The sequence below is a fragment of the Drosophila santomea genome, chromosome 3L, assembly GCF_016746245.2.
Source record: "Drosophila santomea strain STO CAGO 1482 chromosome 3L, Prin_Dsan_1.1, whole genome shotgun sequence".
NCBI classification, from domain to species: domain Eukaryota; kingdom Metazoa; phylum Arthropoda; class Insecta; order Diptera; family Drosophilidae; genus Drosophila; species Drosophila santomea.
The window spans coordinates 8761838-8780190 of NC_053018.2; the positions used below are offsets into that span (position 1 = coordinate 8761838).

General features: G+C 38.3%; 2 protein-coding genes across 4 annotated transcripts in view; one reads left to right on the forward strand and one right to left on the reverse strand.

Annotated features, from left to right (window-relative positions):
- Window positions 1-10696, forward strand: part of LOC120450484 (serine/threonine-protein kinase NLK) — a 67447-nt gene extending 56751 nt beyond the window's left edge. The window contains exons 3-8 of one of the 2 annotated variants that reach the window (XR_005616282.2): window positions 4790-4845; window positions 5492-6083; window positions 6156-6357; window positions 6426-6519; window positions 7015-7454; window positions 8858-10696. Coding sequence is in view for 1 of the 2 variants with exons in the window: in XM_039633531.2 (XP_039489465.1) it covers window positions 4790-4845; window positions 5492-6083; window positions 6156-6357; window positions 6426-6519; window positions 8858-8912 (999 nt within the window). In the remaining variant the exon portion in view is untranslated. The remainder of the gene's footprint in view (window positions 1-4789; window positions 4846-5491; window positions 6084-6155; window positions 6358-6425; window positions 6520-7014; window positions 7455-8857) is intronic. The other variant, XM_039633531.2, reaches the window with a different exon arrangement.
- A 2762-nt stretch (window positions 10697-13458) lies between these two features.
- Window positions 13459-17923, reverse strand: LOC120449536 (DNA topoisomerase 3-alpha). 2 transcript variants are annotated; one of them, XM_039632057.2, is made up of 4 exons: window positions 17682-17923; window positions 17178-17344; window positions 14989-15331; window positions 13459-14581 (listed from the first exon to the last, which is right to left on the reverse strand). In XM_039632057.2, exons 2-4 carry the CDS (start codon window positions 17333-17335, stop codon window positions 13787-13789), a joined length of 1296 nt encoding a protein of 431 aa, XP_039487991.1. In that variant the 5' UTR covers window positions 17336-17344; window positions 17682-17923; the 3' UTR covers window positions 13459-13786. The 2 variants fall into 2 exon arrangements, with proteins under 2 accessions (XP_039487991.1, XP_039487992.1); XM_039632058.2 differs by lacking the exons at window positions 17178-17344; window positions 17682-17923 and adding an exon at window positions 15487-15630.
- Between the last annotated feature and the right edge of the window lie 430 nt (window positions 17924-18353).

Genomic DNA, 18353 nt, shown 5'->3' on the forward strand with positions numbered 1-18353 from the left:
TTTCCAACTCGCGCTTGGCTGCGTGTGAATTTCCTTATGCAATAATGAAGAGGTATAGGAAAAGTGGGCGTTATGGAGCAGACAGCTACATAGATTTCCCCACCCCATCCCCAATCTCGATTCCATATGTTGGCAGCAACAGCAACAAGAAGAACAAAAGGCAGCATTTGCTGTAACACCTTGCCCAATATGCAAATTTTCTATTAATATGCATAAATGGCTATAGGTGGGTGTATGAATGGCGGTTGGGGGAAATCAAAGAAGCGCAGTAGAGGCGCGACTTTGTTGTCAACGCTTGAGGTATATGGTACCTTTGCACTGAGAGAAATAATATTATATTCTGGTTAATTATGAAAAGGTATTTTAAAGCTAGCACACAAATGTAAATCCACTTAAAAGCACTTACAAAACAGAGAAATAATATGAAAAACTGTAATTGATAATATTTGAATCAATATCTTCTATATAAAACAGCATATTTGATTACCAAAAAAAAAAAATAATTGAAAAAAAAAACATATTCAGAAAATAAATTCAGTACATTCCAAAGAAGTTTTTTTTTTTTAGAAAATACAGTTTGTATATTTTTTTTGAATGCGTTTACATCTGCCTGTGTTTCCTGTTTCATTTCCTACATGACAGACATCATTCAGGGAATGGCAAACAAGTGCAATCAACTCCAAACGGTTGGCCAGAAAGAGAGGGAGCGACAAGCAAGAAAGAGTCAGCGAGAGGCATTGGAGCCCCAGACAAGTTGTTGACAACGTGGGGGTAGCCGGGGCAAAGGGGATTGGAAAAACACTGGGCTTGGCACGTGGCTACCTTGCATTTTATTGCAAATTGGGTGCTCCATACAGTTTTCATATGGGCTGAGCGGCTCAACTATTTATAACTCAATCAATGAAAGACCTCCATTCGCATGTTGTGAGTTCAGTGAGGGGAGAATGGTGAATGGTGAGGTATTCATTTTAGAATTGATTTTTCGGCAAATTATTTTGGGGTCAGCATTGATTGAATGATTGAGAAGGTGCTAGAATTGTGCACACAATTTGCGTAGACGTATTTAAGTTGAGAATTTGATTTAAAGTTTAAATAATAAGTAATAATAAGTAAAGTGTTGTAAACGTTTGTAGTTTGTATAAAATAATAAATTTTCTTTAGTTGGCACCAACTCCCTGACCCTTTCAATCAATCAACTTCTTGAATCTTTTTGCGCTTTCAATTGCTTTTCACATCCACAAGTGACTGCTCTCATGCTTTATGCATTGCAGTTTTTGTAAATCGCAGCAAAATGTTTTCGCCCCATTATCGGTTGCCCATTTCAATTGCAAAGCCAAAAATAAAAAAAAATAAAAATGGAAAACCAATAAAACGATTTGCTGTTGGCTGAATTCGTTTTGTTGTATTTTATTTCTTATTGCAACGTACGTGGCGCACATTTCAAAAGCATTTCTCACTTGCAACTCGGGCGAGGCAGGAGTTTTTTGCCCATTTTTTATTTTTTGTAGATTTTTTTCTTTTCAAGCATTTCTACGCAGCCTCGAAGCTGACTGTCAACTTCCTCTCGACTTCCCCTTACCAAAATCCATCTCTATGCGGGAATCTCACTCCATTTTCCGGCCAAAATGATTGAGTTTGACGCGCTGGCAGCATCAATTGCATGCAAATTTTGTTATAATTCGCATTGCTTTGGCTCTCCGGCAATTGAAATGCCACTTTCGGTAGACATTTTGCTGGAGGGCAATAAATATGTTGATTGTATAAGAAGCCAAATCCTCATCGAGTATACACAGATATACAATATTTCCCGCTAATTCCTAATCATAAAGATACATATCTAACAGGAAATGTAGCACCAAATAAAAAGCGAGTTTCTTAAAAAGTTTCTTGTAAACTTAAACTAGCAAAGCGTAATCAAAGAAAATTTATATTGTTGCTTCTCAAGGTTTTCTTCTGTTTATATATGTAGTATATATTCGTAAGCCCTTCGAGTTGTAATAGTCAATTTCGGTGAAGTTGGTCCCCCTCTCATTTAATTAGCCCACAAATATGTGTTGACAGCTGCTGCTTGACAATCTTTTAGCTAGAAATTTGTCCCTCAGCTTGCAATGAAAATACTTGTGAAGTCGAAGCGGCGACACTTTTGCTTTTGTTTTCCCAGCCACATGGGGCTTGGGGGAAAATTCACTGGAAGCTGAAAGCTGCTGAATGCTTCAAGTTCTGCTGCCCAAGAGGAAGTTGTTTCCAAGACCTGGCGCTCAGTGGGTTAAAGGGGTGAGGTGGTGTTGGTGTTGTGTTGTGTGGGTTTTGAGGTGGGTTGCCACAGCTGCTGGTTGCAAGTAGAACACAAGTTTCACTTGTATCTCTCTATCCTTACCTAACTAGAAATTCGCAGATATACACGGCAATATATTTTCTGATTATTTAGTCAATTTAAAGATTAAAATTATTTTAATTTTAATGAAAATTTGTAATAATCCATAAGTATAATATAATGTGCTCGAGACTCAGCTATATTACTAAATTTTTACAGCAACTTTTTCTCGCTGTGCAACATTGTTTAACGCAACCCAGTTAGCTGTTCTTGTTATTGTTGTTGACTGCCGAGTTGGTTAGCTAGCTAATTTCCCCCTTCTGGTTTTCCAACAACCACCACCCTCCCCTCGCATTTTCATGCACCACCTCAAGGACACTTGAAGCTGCCTTCGGCGGTGCACAATGCATAAATTTGGTTTCTGATTGCAAGCCCAAGCCAAAATGTTAATTAGCTGCAAGCCGTGCGCCGCACGTGAGACCCCAAAATAATAAAAAAAAATACGAGAAAAACCAAAAATGCAGCTCAAGTCGAGTAATAACAATAACAACCCAAATTACGCGCCTGCGCTCTGAAGTTCAGTGAAGTGCAGCAGATGAGGTGGACCGAAGAAGAAACTACGGAAACCATTCAGAAACACTTGAAATTCGGCATGTTTTTTACTCATTGTTTACTCTAACTAAAATCCAAGATATTGAGGGAATGCAGATGCGATTTTGGTCACGATGAGAGCAGAATATCTATAGGGTTTGAAATAGCGATTGCAAGCGAGCAGCTAATCATGTAGAATACTAAGATTGCACAACTATTGAATATAAAAAACTGACTTGTATTTCACTTTTGGTCAACTATTTTTACTGCTATAGAAAAAAAAGGATTGTTTTTTATCAAAAAATCGAAAGAAATATTTTTTGTAAAAAATCGGATATTTTTATTCGTCGTTTTCGTCATAGCTTGGCCAGAAATGGCCGCACAGTTAAAATAAAGACTGTTTTGTGCTTCTAATAAACATAGCTAACTATTTTCATACCTACTTTTTCGGTTTTCGAAAAAAAAAAATTGACAAATTTTTGCATTTTTATAAGGGGTACCATCATCAAAATTTGCGAAAAATGGCCAAAAATTAGCATTTCAATGTATGTACATGGATCGATAGGGAATTTTGTTACGAATTCAACGAGGTATGGCATTCCACATTTGGACAACTATATTTACTGTTATCGAAAAAAAACAAATTATTTTTTATCAAAAAATCGAAAACAAAAAAATGAAGTGAGTGTATCGCTTGTGTCGGTTACCCTCAGCTGCTCGCATTTAATGTTGCAAACCGCAAACGCAACAAATGCAGTCGCTAAATTACAGAATTTGCAGGCAGCTCAAGTGGCCGGGGAAATAAATATAAGACAAAGGCTTTCAAAGGAGCGCAACCGAAATGAAACGAGGGGGAATTTCGCGTTGCTCCTGTGGAGTGTAAAGAAAAAATAAAAAAAAAAAACTTTGCCACTTAAGACGGCGACGCAGATTCAGACCTCAAGACGGCAGCGGCTTAGCTGGCCAACAAAAAACCAATATATATATATACATATATATATAAAATACAACAAAATAAAAACCAGTAACCAAAGTTGTCGGCACTTTTTGTTGTTGCGTTCGCAATGCCCCGCGAAAAGTGCTCAAAATTGTTGAACTGCTTTTGGCTTTGCCAACTGCCGACGAACAAAATGGGAAGTGGGGAAATGCAGGGGGGTTAAATGTGCAACATTGTGGCAGGCAACTTTTGTTGTTGCTGTTTTGTTCACCATACGCACTTGGCGGCCCAGCAACTGAAGTTGTATAAATATTGTAAATTGATTTTAAATGGGCGGTGGTGGCGGAGTTCGCCTCCTGTTAGATTTTGCGATGTGATTGCCCCGCACTGCAAGTTCCTTCATCATCTCTTCACCGCAAGCGAAAATAAATCAGCGCTTGTCTGTCTGTGGCTTGCTTTTTTTCGCCTTGGCTTTTTCCACATAGATGTATTTTTTATTTTCTTTGTATTCTCCTGTCCATCAGTCGACCGTCGACTTGGCCTCCTCCCCCATATAAAAAAGAAGAAAAGACCCTCGCACAAAATGTGGCGTGTTTTGTATCTCCTTCGTCAGCGGTTAGTAGTGTATAAAAAATCATCAAGGGTTCAACAATTTCCTTGGTGATTTTTTGCTTGCTGCCTTTTTTGTTTTTTGTTTCTTTACTTGCGGCATTTAATGCCCCGGCAGCCGGGACACTTAACATGCAACTTGATTTTTATTGCAACTCCATAATTTATGACCAACCCCACGTAATCCCTCTGAAATGAGGTGTAAATTGTTGACTGGATTGTCTAGGGATTTAAATTTTGACTGCCAGTTCAATGACTTTGTAATATTTTCCAATATATTTACTTATTGAATGCGAGCGTGTTTACGTAATGATGTTTTTTGTTTTATTATTTTGCAGGTTCTTTCAGCTCTGGACATTCTACAGCCACCGCATTTGGATTTCTTTCAAGAAATGTATCCTTTTTACAATTTTAAAACATGAACAACTCAAAGAAAAGTTTAAACTTTTCGACTCTGAAGTGTGAAAATTGGGCTTATGTAAAATTTTGTGGTTTTCCAGGAACCATTATAATTTCATAATTTGTTTTTTGTGGTTTCACATCTCCCCCAGTTTAGCATTTAAAAATTAATCTTTCTTTTTGATATTTTTATGCTTCAATTATTTACTTTGCAAGCATTTATACCAAAAAACCTTTCAATATGTATAATTTAAATGTTCAAACTTAAAGACGCCTTCTTACTTTCACCATCCAGTTTTTTACCCTTTAATGAACTCCGAACTTTCGGACAATGAATGAACTTTCAAAAATATCCAAACTATAAACCACCAGCAAATATTTTATTAATCCTTCACCCATAGAAACTATAAAAATTCGATTTTGCAAAGTGAGTTGCTGCTTTTTGGGCGTCGCAGCCGAAACTTTTGGGCTAAAAGCAAATGTTACTAATTGAAAAAGTTTTTAAGCACAAACAAACAAGGCAAAAACGCAAAAAATAAAAGATGTGTTGAAGGGAGTTCCAAAACTTTTGTTTGCTCCTTTCGCATGTCGCTATGAAATTGGTTTCCACCTTAACTCCCCTTTTTTGAATCGATCAATAGCTATGTGATAACGGAGCTGCTGCAATCGGATCTGCACAAGATAATCGTGTCGCCGCAGCACCTGTCCGCCGACCACATTAAGGTGTTCCTCTACCAGATCCTGCGCGGCCTCAAGTATCTGCACTCGGCCCGCATCCTGCATCGCGACATCAAGCCGGGCAATCTGCTCGTGAACTCGAATTGTGTGCTCAAGATCTGTGACTTTGGATTGGCCCGCGTCGAGGAGCCGGATCAGGCCAAGCACATGACCCAGGAGGTGGTCACCCAGTACTATCGCGCACCGGAGATCCTGATGGGCGCACGCCACTACTCGTCGGCGGTGGATGTGTGGTCGGTGGGCTGCATTTTCGGCGAACTCTTGGGCCGTCGCATCCTCTTTCAGGCACAGAATCCCGTGCAGCAGCTGGAGCTGATTACGGAGCTGCTGGGCACACCAACCATGGAGGATATGCGTCACGCCTGCGAGGGAGCACGCACTCACATGTTGCGCCGGGCGCCCAAGCCGCCCTCCTTCTCGGTGCTCTACACACTCAGCTCACATGCCACGCACGAGGCGGTGCACCTGCTCTGCCAGATGCTCGTCTTCGATCCGGTACATTGCATTCATTACACACTCCATGGGGGCACAGTTTAACTAATATTCCTCCCCCCCATTTCCGTGCAGGATAAGCGTATCTCGGTGACAGATGCCCTGGCGCATCCGTATCTGGATGAGGGACGTCTGCGGTACCACTCGTGCATGTGCAAGTGCTGCTTCACTACCTCAGCCGGAATGCGTCAGTATACGGCTGATTTCGAGCCTTCCGCCGGCCAGCCCTTTGACGATCTGTGGGAACGCAAACTCACATCCGTGCAGCAGGTCAAAGGTTAGTGCTAATCATATTTATACCATTTTTTTAATAGCTATATTAATCATATGTTTTATAACTTGCAGAGGAGATGCACAAGTTCATTGCCGAGCAGCTGCAAACGGGTCGTGTGCCGCTGTGCATCAATCCACAGAGTGCAGCCTTCAAGAGTTTCGCCAGGTGAGTGAGCAGTTCCTTGCCAATTAAGTTTTCCCCTCCTCCACCGACCACCCTTTAAACTTTTCCCACCTCTGCACGCCGTCCTGTCTTTACCCCCCAAAAAAACATTTTACAAATTTAACACCTTTAGTCAAAATTGTATACCTCTTTTCTTGATACACTCTTTCGTTTCGTTTATTTATGATTTTGATTTTGATTTTGATTTTGATTTATTGTTTAAATTAATTGACCATGGCTTCCGTGTAATGCTCTCACTCTCTCTGTCTCTCTAAACCTAAACCTATTCCGCTAATTGTCGTACCTGTCCCAACTATATCCAAAACTATATATCTATTTAACTCTCTATCTGCCAATTGAACTACCGAACTACTATTATAATTTGTAACCTTATTTTTAAATGATCTTTTTTCGTTTGTTCTTTTATTTTTGTTGTTCAACATGGATATTAATCTTGAAATTTCTATTAAATCGAATCGTTATATTTGCGTTGTTAAGCCAATGAGAATGAGAAAATCTACTACTACTACCACTACCACTACTACCACTACAACTTGCACTGCTGCTCCTGCCGCTGCTCCAATCCGCCGCCGCCTACTGCTGCGCTCTCCTCAAGAACCGATCGATCCAGATCCAGATCCAGATACAGATCGAGATTATACTAGGCGCGCGATCTCCTCTCACTAGAACGAATCGATATAGACACGCAGAAGTCACAAGATACTATCCGCAATCTCTGCCTATTGATTGACGAATGAAAATGAAAATGAAACTGAAAATGATATTGATATTGATATTGAAAATGAAAATGAAATCGATAATGAAAACGTAAACGAATACGAATACGAAAGCACAGCCAAGATAAAGATACAATAATACAGATACAGATACAGAAAATGAGGCCTCGGGGCGGCAACTGTCTCTCTACTCCTTCTTAGGTCTGTTGATAAAGCGAAAAACTTACTAAATATTTATTTATTTAGTTTATCACCTTATTTGTTCATATTTCTTTTTTTATCTACTTTCCTACCTATTGCAAATGTGTATAGAACCAAAATGAAATAAGGAAACAAAAAAAGAACAACAACCTATTTAGTTTTAACCATTTCCTTATGATTAACTTTTTAACTTTTAGTTATAATTCTTCGTTCATTTCTTTTAAATGGGTATTCTTGCGTAACATTTTTGTGTACATACATGTTTTTTAAAAAGCCAACAAGAATACGGCAGTCTAACCAAGAACATTATAAAATTGTTTACAAATGTCGCAATGAAAATTGAGAACAAAATTGGCAAGGCAATTACATATCTGTTAAGAATGGAAAACGAAAAATATGCAGAGACATTTTCAACTATTTTATAAAGATATTAAGTCGATTAAAATCGAATAAATATGAATATAATGCATATAACCAGCTCCATAATCAATTTTGTGTTTATGTTTTGTGTTCGCATTCAACTCATATATCTATAAACTATATATACTTATATCCGTTATCGTGTACAGCAGATTTCATCCAGTAAACAAAAGCCCATACGCACCTACAGACCATAATTCCCTCCATGTCTCGAATAAGCAATCATTCCCATATCAAATGTTATGCACACCTATCATTAAACAATACACAAGGACCTATTGAAAATGCTTTGAATATATCCATGCCAAAGATGTTATCTTTTGAGAAAAACTACTTACCTATTTAATATCAAATTCAAGTGTCATGAAATTAAACAAAATTTGTTTTCAACTTGTGAGTAGCTTACGCCCATCATTTAGCTCAGTCATTGTCCTGCCTAATCCTTAAAACATCTCGTTATCCATGCAGGTTTACATCATAAGCCTTGAAAATACCCACCATATGCTTGGATAAGTTTATATAAATTTGAAAACTGCACAGAAAATCATGCAAAATATATATTTGTACAATTTGCAGTGCAGCTGAGCAGCAGTGACAAAGAAAGAACTGAAGTAGATTTGAACGCTTGAACAACTACCATTTTCAATGACTTGAAATAATTATGATTAACCAAAACAAAACCAAAACCAAAACCAAAACTTTAACTTTGTATTTTATAAATCCCCCTCCAACCCGAAACTCTTTTTTGTAGTTCTACCTTGTACATTTTCATTTCACGTTTCGTTTTAAGATTGTTTTCAATGGGAGCTATTTCTGTATTTAGTTAGTAATTTGTCTTAAATTAAAGCTTTAAATGTTTTCTGTAAACTTTTCGTTGTACATGGCATGAGCAAACTAATCTAGATGTTTAACCAAAAAACCACCTATTAAAATTCAATATTAAAATTCGTTTATTTTATCATTTTTCCCCACCTGCAATTTAGTTCGACTGTGGCACATCCTTCGGAGCTACCGCCCTCGCCTCATCAATGGGAATGACGGCAAAATGAGGCGATTGCTGCCTAAAATCGAAACAAAAGCAACACAGCCAAACGATAGACCCTTGCCGCCGAGAAGAAGGAGGAGAGGAGTCGATTCCCAGTCCAAAAACCCCTCGAAAACCAACCCCATCCAAAACCAACCAACCCAATCAAATCCAGAGATAACTCAACTCAGCCAGGAACAACTATTGAATAATTTTTAAGCGCCAAACGGCTTTTAAGTGGGCGTTTGTCTGTTTGAAAGTTAAAGCATTCCACCACCGAAATTAACTAAAACAAAAACAAACAATTATTTAATAATACTATAGACAAACAAATATGTAACGTAACTCAACGGAAACTAGTCTAAACAACAAAACTGTAGTTAAAACAGCAGGCAGCATCGACGCAAAACAAGCAAGTTTAAAGAAAACGAAAATGTTAAAAAAAAAAAATGAAAATTAATGAGAGAGAGAGGGAGCAGCAGCAGTAGAATCTACGCACTAAAAACAAAGCGTATTTAACAAGTAACTATAATTTTTTGGCAACAAAGCAGACATTTTGTTGTGCTTGACATGAATTGGAAATGAAAATTCAATTAAAATGAAAAACAAGAGAATCGTTTTATCGTTTTATGTTAAGCTCCTATTAAAACTATGTATATGTAAATTAATTAGCAACACACACACACAGACATCGTATTCATTATATACAAGTATGCTTAAATCTTAAATATATCGATATATATATTTAAAGTAAAATAGTTACAAAATGCACACAAATCCAACATTTGTTTGCCAAAATTTACCTCAAGCGATAGTCCTTTTCGTCCGCAAACGCAAAAAGGATCGATTCATTTTCTGTTAGCTTACGACAAAAACATTTAATAATGCAATGTGTAGCTACAGTTAAATGTGTACTAGGCGCTAAAAGAAAAACAAAAATTCTTTTGAAATTTGCAACTATTTTTATTTACACCAACGTTTGAAGCTTCAAATTTGAAACTGGTTTCTAGAAATATACTCTAAATGTAACTGACTGTAACAAAAAAAATGGTCAGCCCTAACTCATTAGGAAAAAAGGAAAAATATTCGATGAAATTAGTTCAAAGTTTCAACTGTCGACTGAACAAAAATACAATATAAATTAATATATAAATATAAATTAAACAATTTCAATCTAATTTAGTTACGACAATTTTCGCTTTAATAATAGTTTGTTAAGCTTCTTAACCATTAGTTTCATAAATGTAAACTACACAATAAACAAAACAACAAATGAAAAACCAACAAGTGGACGACGCACTGCCCCCAGTGAATGGTTCGAGCGGATCAAACCCATCTGGACGGAAAGGAGGCATCCCATTGGAGGGATCCTCTTGGAGTCTCAAGGCGCCGCCCGAACCAATTCGATTTTAGTTATGTTTAATTTGCTTTTAGTTGATTACAATGTAATATAGTTTAATTTTCGACTAACTACACCTCTGACTCTCTCAATGCTCATCGCTATAGACTATAGCTAAGGTGCAGGACAGGATCGGTTATAGAGGATCAATTGCTAAGGCCTCGGCTGACCAGAACATTAAATATGTTTAAGACTGAGTTTTCTCATTTGACGACGACGATTGATTGATTGAGGATATGCAATATTATAATTCGCACTTCACTTATTTGAAAGAACAAAAATGAACATTTTGATGTAGATTAAGCACTTAAACGAAATTAAAAAGCGTATACCGTGTATGTGTATTTGAATGTCTTTTGTCTTCAATGTTTAGAGCAAAACAAACGCATGAATATTTAATCGAAAAACGACGATGGATTAGAAGAAACTCTTGATGAAATTTAAACTGAAGCTAAACTTAAAATTTTCTCGTCTTCGATTCTCTTAACTGTGCTGCTTTCTTATGTATGTAGTTATTAATTATAGCATTATATATATTATCCAATATATATACATGTATGGATTAGCATAAAAACAAACAAAAACAAAACAAAAACCAATATGAATTCAAAACTTTCACGGAGATCTCATAGCAAAAACAAAACGAAATGAAAGAAAAGAAAAGCATAGTGGCACCAAAATGCAAAAAGGCATCGTGCAGCAAAGTAGAATTTCTTTTAAACTTTTGTTTATAACTAAAGTTTTTTCTTAACCGTAAACGCATAGAGTACAGATTGTTTTCCCCTCATTTGACCACAGAGAAAATCGCTCGAATTAAATTGACATCAGCATCGACATCGACATCAACAACAACATCCACATCATTTACTTCTCTAAGCACATACTCGTACTCCCCGTAGTGGTACATATACAAAATAACAAATAACAAATAACAAATACGACTATAGTTACGACCGATAGTTAGTTTTCGTTCGGTTTAGGCACCGTGTACATAGCATTATCTCCACGCCCCCACCAATAATTAGCCCACATCTCTCTCCTTAGCGCAGTAAGACGGTTAGCTATGAGGTACGATACGATACGAGTACGATAAGTAATGGACATGTACATTATACTACACGAATAGCACAACCCCCCTCCCCATAATTGGAGCAGGTCTGAAATAAAACATAATGTAATTCACACAAGATATGGGCCCATATATATTAGGGTGTATGTTTGATTTTGGGGGCGACTCTGCCGCCTGTTTGATATGAGTTCATAAGTTAAGATCAACTGTAACTGTAACTGTAAACTGCATTAGTATTTGACTTGTAAACCGATTTTAAGGATCATTCTTAACTATATATATTAGATACGAATTACGCATTAATTTACGTTAAATGAGAATAATACGAAAAAAAAACTGTGTAAACTGTTTGTATAAAAAATAAGAACAAAACAAAAAAAAGAAGAAAACGAATCCATTTTGTTTTATTTATCGCATTACCTAAAGTGGATCCAACCCAACCCAATGCATTTGCTAATTAGAATTTATAGCCATGTAACACTCCAAGCCACACAACTAGCACCCACTATATACGATATATGTGTATGTATATTTATGGACAATATTTGAGATTAAAGCCCACACACAACACAACACACCACACCACCACAATTCTTCAAGTTTGTATTAGAATGCAGGAAAACAGCAAAGACAGCATTCCATTGAAAAGGACACCTAAGGATGACACGTACATTATAAACTTTGAATATGAACCAAATATATATGATGATCAAATGATGAGACTCTGAGAGAAGTCCTTTGAAACTAGAATTTGTCAAGATTGGTAGATTAAAACATAAAAATGATTGCGCTCAGGTTATTAAATGTAAAAATTACAAAATACTCCTATATACATATATGAAATAATCCCAAATTCGCATTACATATAAATAACCACATATATGTACGTTTAACAAGTTTAACAAAAGGCTGTTTGTAGAAATTGTGACACAGTTTTTTTAACCCGAACCCACTAAACCCACAACTAACCGACGATTAACCAACTCGATGTGTAAATGCAAAAAGGATAATTAGGCATCTTCGACTCCACAGTGAATGTAGTTCTAGTTGCTTACACTAACCAGAAACAAAACTGGCTGCTTTGTGCACTCCGAGAAATTATGTAAATACTAAAGCAAATGATATATGATAAATGGTAAATGATAGTAATCGTCGTGCATAAATTTAGAGAAAACTTTGTGATTGCTTCTCATTGATGATAATGACATAACTGTTTTGTAGGGCAACCTTAAGGAAAATATTTTTTCTTATAAGCAGCATGTAAAAACACTTGAAACGCTAACCGCAAAACGCAAAGCAAACGCTATTTGTAGGACACACCAAACGTAGTTAACAAACACGATTTAAGCCCATATAAAACACTCTCCCCAATAAACCCTAAAAATCGATGGCAAATGCTTAACCAAAAAAAAAACAAAAATGATATACGAGTTATTGTATGTGTATGGGAAATTTGCTAAATGTTGTAAAAAGTATATTACTCGATTATAATGTAGCACTCGAAATGGAGTCTCTCCAATCATGTAGAAATCCTCATCCAGTAAAAGCACGCAACAAAGTTCCCTAATACTTTACACATAATTTGGTTTCCTTGACCCGCAAGCTAAATTAAACATGAAGTGTTTAACTGTATATATGTAATGTATTAACCACATTAACCGAATATACTAACTGAACCGAAACTAAGCCCGCAAAACATACCTGTGTAGTGGTAAATGGGCCGTCAAGAAATGTAAATTACCAAATGCCATCCTTTCTCCAGGACGAAATGCAGTCGAGCTAACGAACTCTGCATAATTTACATGGAAATCGTAAAGACACACTAACCATTGTATTAACTCAACTAAACCACACTAAATAAAACCGCATTAGACTTACTAAATATTATTATAACGTAACTGAAAAAGAAGGAAATTTGGAAGACGAAACCGTAAACAAATGCTTTCAAACTAAATAAAGTTCTTTGGAATTACAATGCAAAAAAAAAAAAACCAAAAAAGATACGAAAAAACGCAAGTGTTATTTATTGCGGGTGATGGTAATATCCTCTAGTTATATACCTTCAATTCCCAAAAACAAAACTCTTGGAGGGTTGTATCAGTGTCTGGCTTAAATCAAGCTTTCATATATTCAATATAGAAAGGAATTCAATCTTAATTCGTTTTATGGCTCGACTTTTACAAAATGTACCCAACTCCAGGTTCAGGTGGGTAATATCAAATTCCAGTAAGCTTACGTGTCTAAAGGGGGAGCTGCTTCAGCTCTTACAATTGGCTTACAAATTAAATTGGTTCTGCTTCAGTCTTAGACAAAGTTATGAAATGCCTTTGATGTAAATATATGTACGATTCTTTCGAAAAATAATGGGAACTGCTTCACATGAATTGGGAATTGAATTGGTGTGCCCAAAGTACTGACAACTAATCCTTGTTGCCGTAAATACTGTAGCTCTTCTCCACGAAGATCTGGATGGAACGCTTCACATTCTGCTTGTGGGGCTCGGGCAGCTGCTCCAACTTGGGTAGGATTTTCATTAGGAAGCGGAAGTCGGGCGATAGATTTATGTTCGTCTCAATCTCCTCCGAATTCATTGTCACCTCCGAATGCTCGGACTTAGGGATCTTGGCATTCTGAATGGGAAGTGGCATCTGGATGGATGAAGGCACTGAACTTGGCGTGGACGGGATCTTCACAAAGTTAGTTGGATTCTTTTTGGGCGGCAATGTGATATGTGGCCTGGGATTGTTGACCACCGGCTTGGCTTTAGCCACCACTGGAGTTGGCTTGATCTGCTTCTGTTCCTTGTCCTGTATGCGATTCAGTAACTCGGGCAGTAGTTTCTCCAAATGCTGGGTGAGATTGGCCTGCGGCTTGTCGGCCATAATCATCAGTTTCTTGCCCGCCACATCCTTATCCTGCTCCACGACTACGAACATCTTCCGCTTCTTGGCCTGTCCATTTGTCTCCAGAGTCTGACCCTTGGTCTCATCCGACTTCTCGGTGATCACATACAGTTTCCTCTTCTTGGCTTGTCCGTTCTCCAAGCGGTTGAGTCCATTCTGGGAATCCTCCAGGGCTGACAGTGGCAGCGAGGCTTCGTAGTCGGAGTTTATGGACTGTACATCGCTGGAGGCCGAGGAGCTAATGGAGTGGGAACGCTGTGGCATGGGCATGACGTTGGTGTGGGGCTTCTTGGCCTGATGTCTATGGGGACTCTGCAAGAGAAGGGTGTTTATTAAAATAAATTTGCATATGCTGAACATAAGAAAGGGATTTACACTCTCCTTGGAATATTCAAATAAAATGTCCTAAGCTTTTACAAGATCAGTATTCGTTTGAAGAATAAAGCTTTGCAGAAAATTACATATGTTTTAAATTATTTATTTTAGGTACTAATTTGTATTTCTTGTTCTTAAATGGACACTAATAGCGTGACATTTCTTTAGAGCACGCTTTAGTGTATATATACATACATGTATAATTTTTTCAATTGATTAATAATTAATGCAAATTGCGTTATGAAGTCTAGAACATAATTTCTGTCGCAGCTGAATTTTAGCTTGACTCAATTACCAACCCCTATGAAAGCTGAACTTTTGTGTTCCTTTGTGCTGGCACTCACCTCAACAAGTTCAATGGTGGTGCTGCCGGCCAGCGCCGACTTGACAGCACCGCTCCCAGTTCCTGCACCTCCTCCTCCGTTGACTCCGACTCCTCCTCCTCCTCCTCCTCCTCCTCCTACTTTTCCTCCTCCTCCTGCAATGACCGACCCTCCTGCACCATTAATGGGTAGCACTGTGCCCTTGGAGGACGACGACTTGCGCAGCGGCGTCATCTTGATGCGGGTTTTGGCCATCTCCTGACGTTGGCTGAAGTGTCTCGAGCAGATGCGCAGCTTTTGGAGGCCGCCGAGTTGATCCACCAGTTTATAACTGACTCCAAAGTGACGCAGCCAATGATTGCAGCTGCACGTAAATAAGAAAAGCAAGCAATAACGACTACTATTACTAACCACCAAAAGCTCAGTTTAGAATGCTTCTTTTTCTTTTCGAGGGGGAGGGGGGGGGGGCAAAAAGCTTTTCGCACAATTTCCCAAGTTATCGCCAAATGGAAAACATACCAATTACTGAGGGAAAAAAGAGACGACGAGCTAGTTGCGATCGGTTGCGCGGTTCTTTGTTTAATGATTAAACTGACAAAATGAAACTGCATTGGAGTTTTGTTCTGGTTCTTGCGACGCTTTCAAATTAGATCCGACTTTCGCTCTCCACTCTCTTTATCTCTCGCTCTCTCTCTCTTGCTGACTCTCTGGAAAAGTTCTTGAAAAAGTTTTCGCTGCACTTAAGCTCTTTTTATGCTTCTTTTGCGAGTGCGAACGAGAGAGGCTGTGCTTTCGCACGCTCTTTCTCGCTCAGCGGAAGTTTTGCGGGGCATTGTTATTGTTTGTTGTTGTGGTTCTCGCTGTTGCTTTTGCTGCAGCTTCTGCTCAACTTCCCCCTATTTTTGTTGTTGTTGCTGCCGTTTGTGGAAGATGGGGGAAAAGTCGAAATGCCGCTTATTTTCTTTTTTCCTTTATGTTTATGGCTAGGCGAAACAACAACATTAACAACAAGTAGGGCCTTCAGGGTGGACCGAATTCGAAATTATTGCGCAGGTCAGGAACAGCCAAATCATTTGCTAAACCATCTGACTGAAGTCAGAAGTTTAAAAACTTATTCAATAGCTTTACTATTTAAATATAAAATACAATAGACTTAATAAGTCCGTAGTTTCACAATGGTTTCGTCTTAATTTATGACACATATGTGTGAAATTAACATTATTGTCATAATTCGCTTAAAAATTTCTTATCGTTTCTTAGACGGAACTCATCAACTACAGTTAGATAACAAGCTGTTATAATAAAACTTAACAAAAGTCCAGTACATTCTTTCAATTGTTTTTCTTCTAAAAAAAAATAACCAAGCTTTATTCTGATTTCGTTTATAAAAGTGACTTTGACTTTTTTGGTCTCAAAGTTCATTCGAAGATAATACCACTGAAAGGTAAGCGATGAGCTTTCCTTAATAATAAATAAACCCAAACTTTCTGGGGTTTTCCAAAATGAATTAGGGGAATAATAAGAGCGGAAGAATACAGTTAGCACTGGCCCACTCTAAACACCATGGCCAATGCCAATTAACTTTGGCAGACGGAACTCAATGTTTTTTTTGGTTTTTACTTTGTGCACCAACTGCAGAAACTGGAGATGATGAAGAAGCGGCAAAGAAACGCAAAATAACTTCACTTCACGGCCAGCAGAGCAGAGCCCCACGCGCATTTGTTGCATTTACAGGAGAGCGTGAGAGCTAAAAATAAATGGCAGTCGGAATCTGGGACCTATCCCCCGCCCACCCACTGCCCCGCCCACATCGACATTATTGCATTTCTGATTCTGGGCCGCTATGGCATTGAAATTTTCCTATGAAAACGATGCACTTCTATGCGAATCGAGAAGAAAGAGAGAGAGACAGAGAGGGAGAGGCGGAAAGTTCAATGACCTTTGACTGCGAGTATCGGTATCGGTATCAGACGACGAAGAAGAAGAGGAGCGCCGAGCGGGGTCCAAAGCTTTGGATTGTTTTGGCTTTAATGGAAATGGTATATGGTATGGCATGGGATGTGGTGTTTAAAATTAAAAATGAGCACTTGTGATTCGCAACAAAAACAAGCTTCAGATGATCGAATCGAATTGATCGGAAAGCTCTTCGTAGGCTCTAAAAACAGGTTTGGTTGTGGTTCTTGGAAGGAGCGTGGACATGTAATACTCACCGATCGGTATCGTGGACTGGGAAACGACGCAACTCATTGGGCTTCACATCCTGGCAGCCCATCAGGCAAATCCTGGAGGACGATGGCAATACTGGTTCCGACCCGTTGGCTCTAGGATTCAGGGACACGGCCTGGCAAATGCGAAGTGTGGTCATCATGTTGGTAATCTATTAAAGATAATGTTTATTCAAGATTAGACCATTTTAAGAAACAATGAAGTTATGTACATGTGTCTTATTTACCATACTTAAGTATGAAAGAAAACCTAGAATAACCTGAAGAACTTTTGCTCTTGCGAATAAAAGCTTGCTTTGCTGCACGTTGAAAAGCACCAATAAGATGCACATTCACGGAAAAGCTTTTTGGATAACTGGAGCTTGCCTTACGGACACGCGTGGTCTTACCTTTACAAAATATCGTGAAATTAAATAAATATTTACTCCTCTTCACCATTATTTACCTATGCTTATCTTAGGCAAACAGATATGTACAAATTGAACTCACCTGTCACAAAGTCTCCTTTCCTCTGACCGGCAGTTGTGAGTTGAATAACCCCACTGTAAGAACTCTAGGTGAAAGCTTTCGGTTCGGGGAACTTTGAATACAGTTCGCGCCAATGTAAGCGATCTCAACTAGCTACGATTAAATGAAAAGGGCTTCTATCTTCTAATTAGCGGTCTGCCATGCGGCTCCGATTATGGTTATAATACGTTCTGCATTCTATGTATACTGCGCTACGTCACTTGTGGGCGCCGACTGTCGAAAGCTCCGGCAGTGTCACGCGAAGGCATCGCGCGAAGCTCGGTTTGGAGAGCGTCTCTCCACCTTTGGCGAGCTTTATGCCCATGCGTATGAGATCTTCGCCGGAAAGCTCTGGGCCATTGGGAGTCAGGCTGAGCTTTCAATCGAGTACAGTAAAAACTGGCACACAGAGACATTATAAAACATTTTTCATACTACGCCTTAATTTTAGAGAAGTGTATTTGAAATAATTGTGTATTTAATGAAGCAAGTACTGTTAACTCACCTTTCAATTAATGAATTGTAAATAATATATTTAGAATGCAATACCCAAAGGCCATTTAACTCTAGTTTTAAATGCGTTTACAGAAATTAGCATTTATATAGAATCTGCGCTTATCAATTGTTAGTGTCATAAATTTGCGACATAGCTAA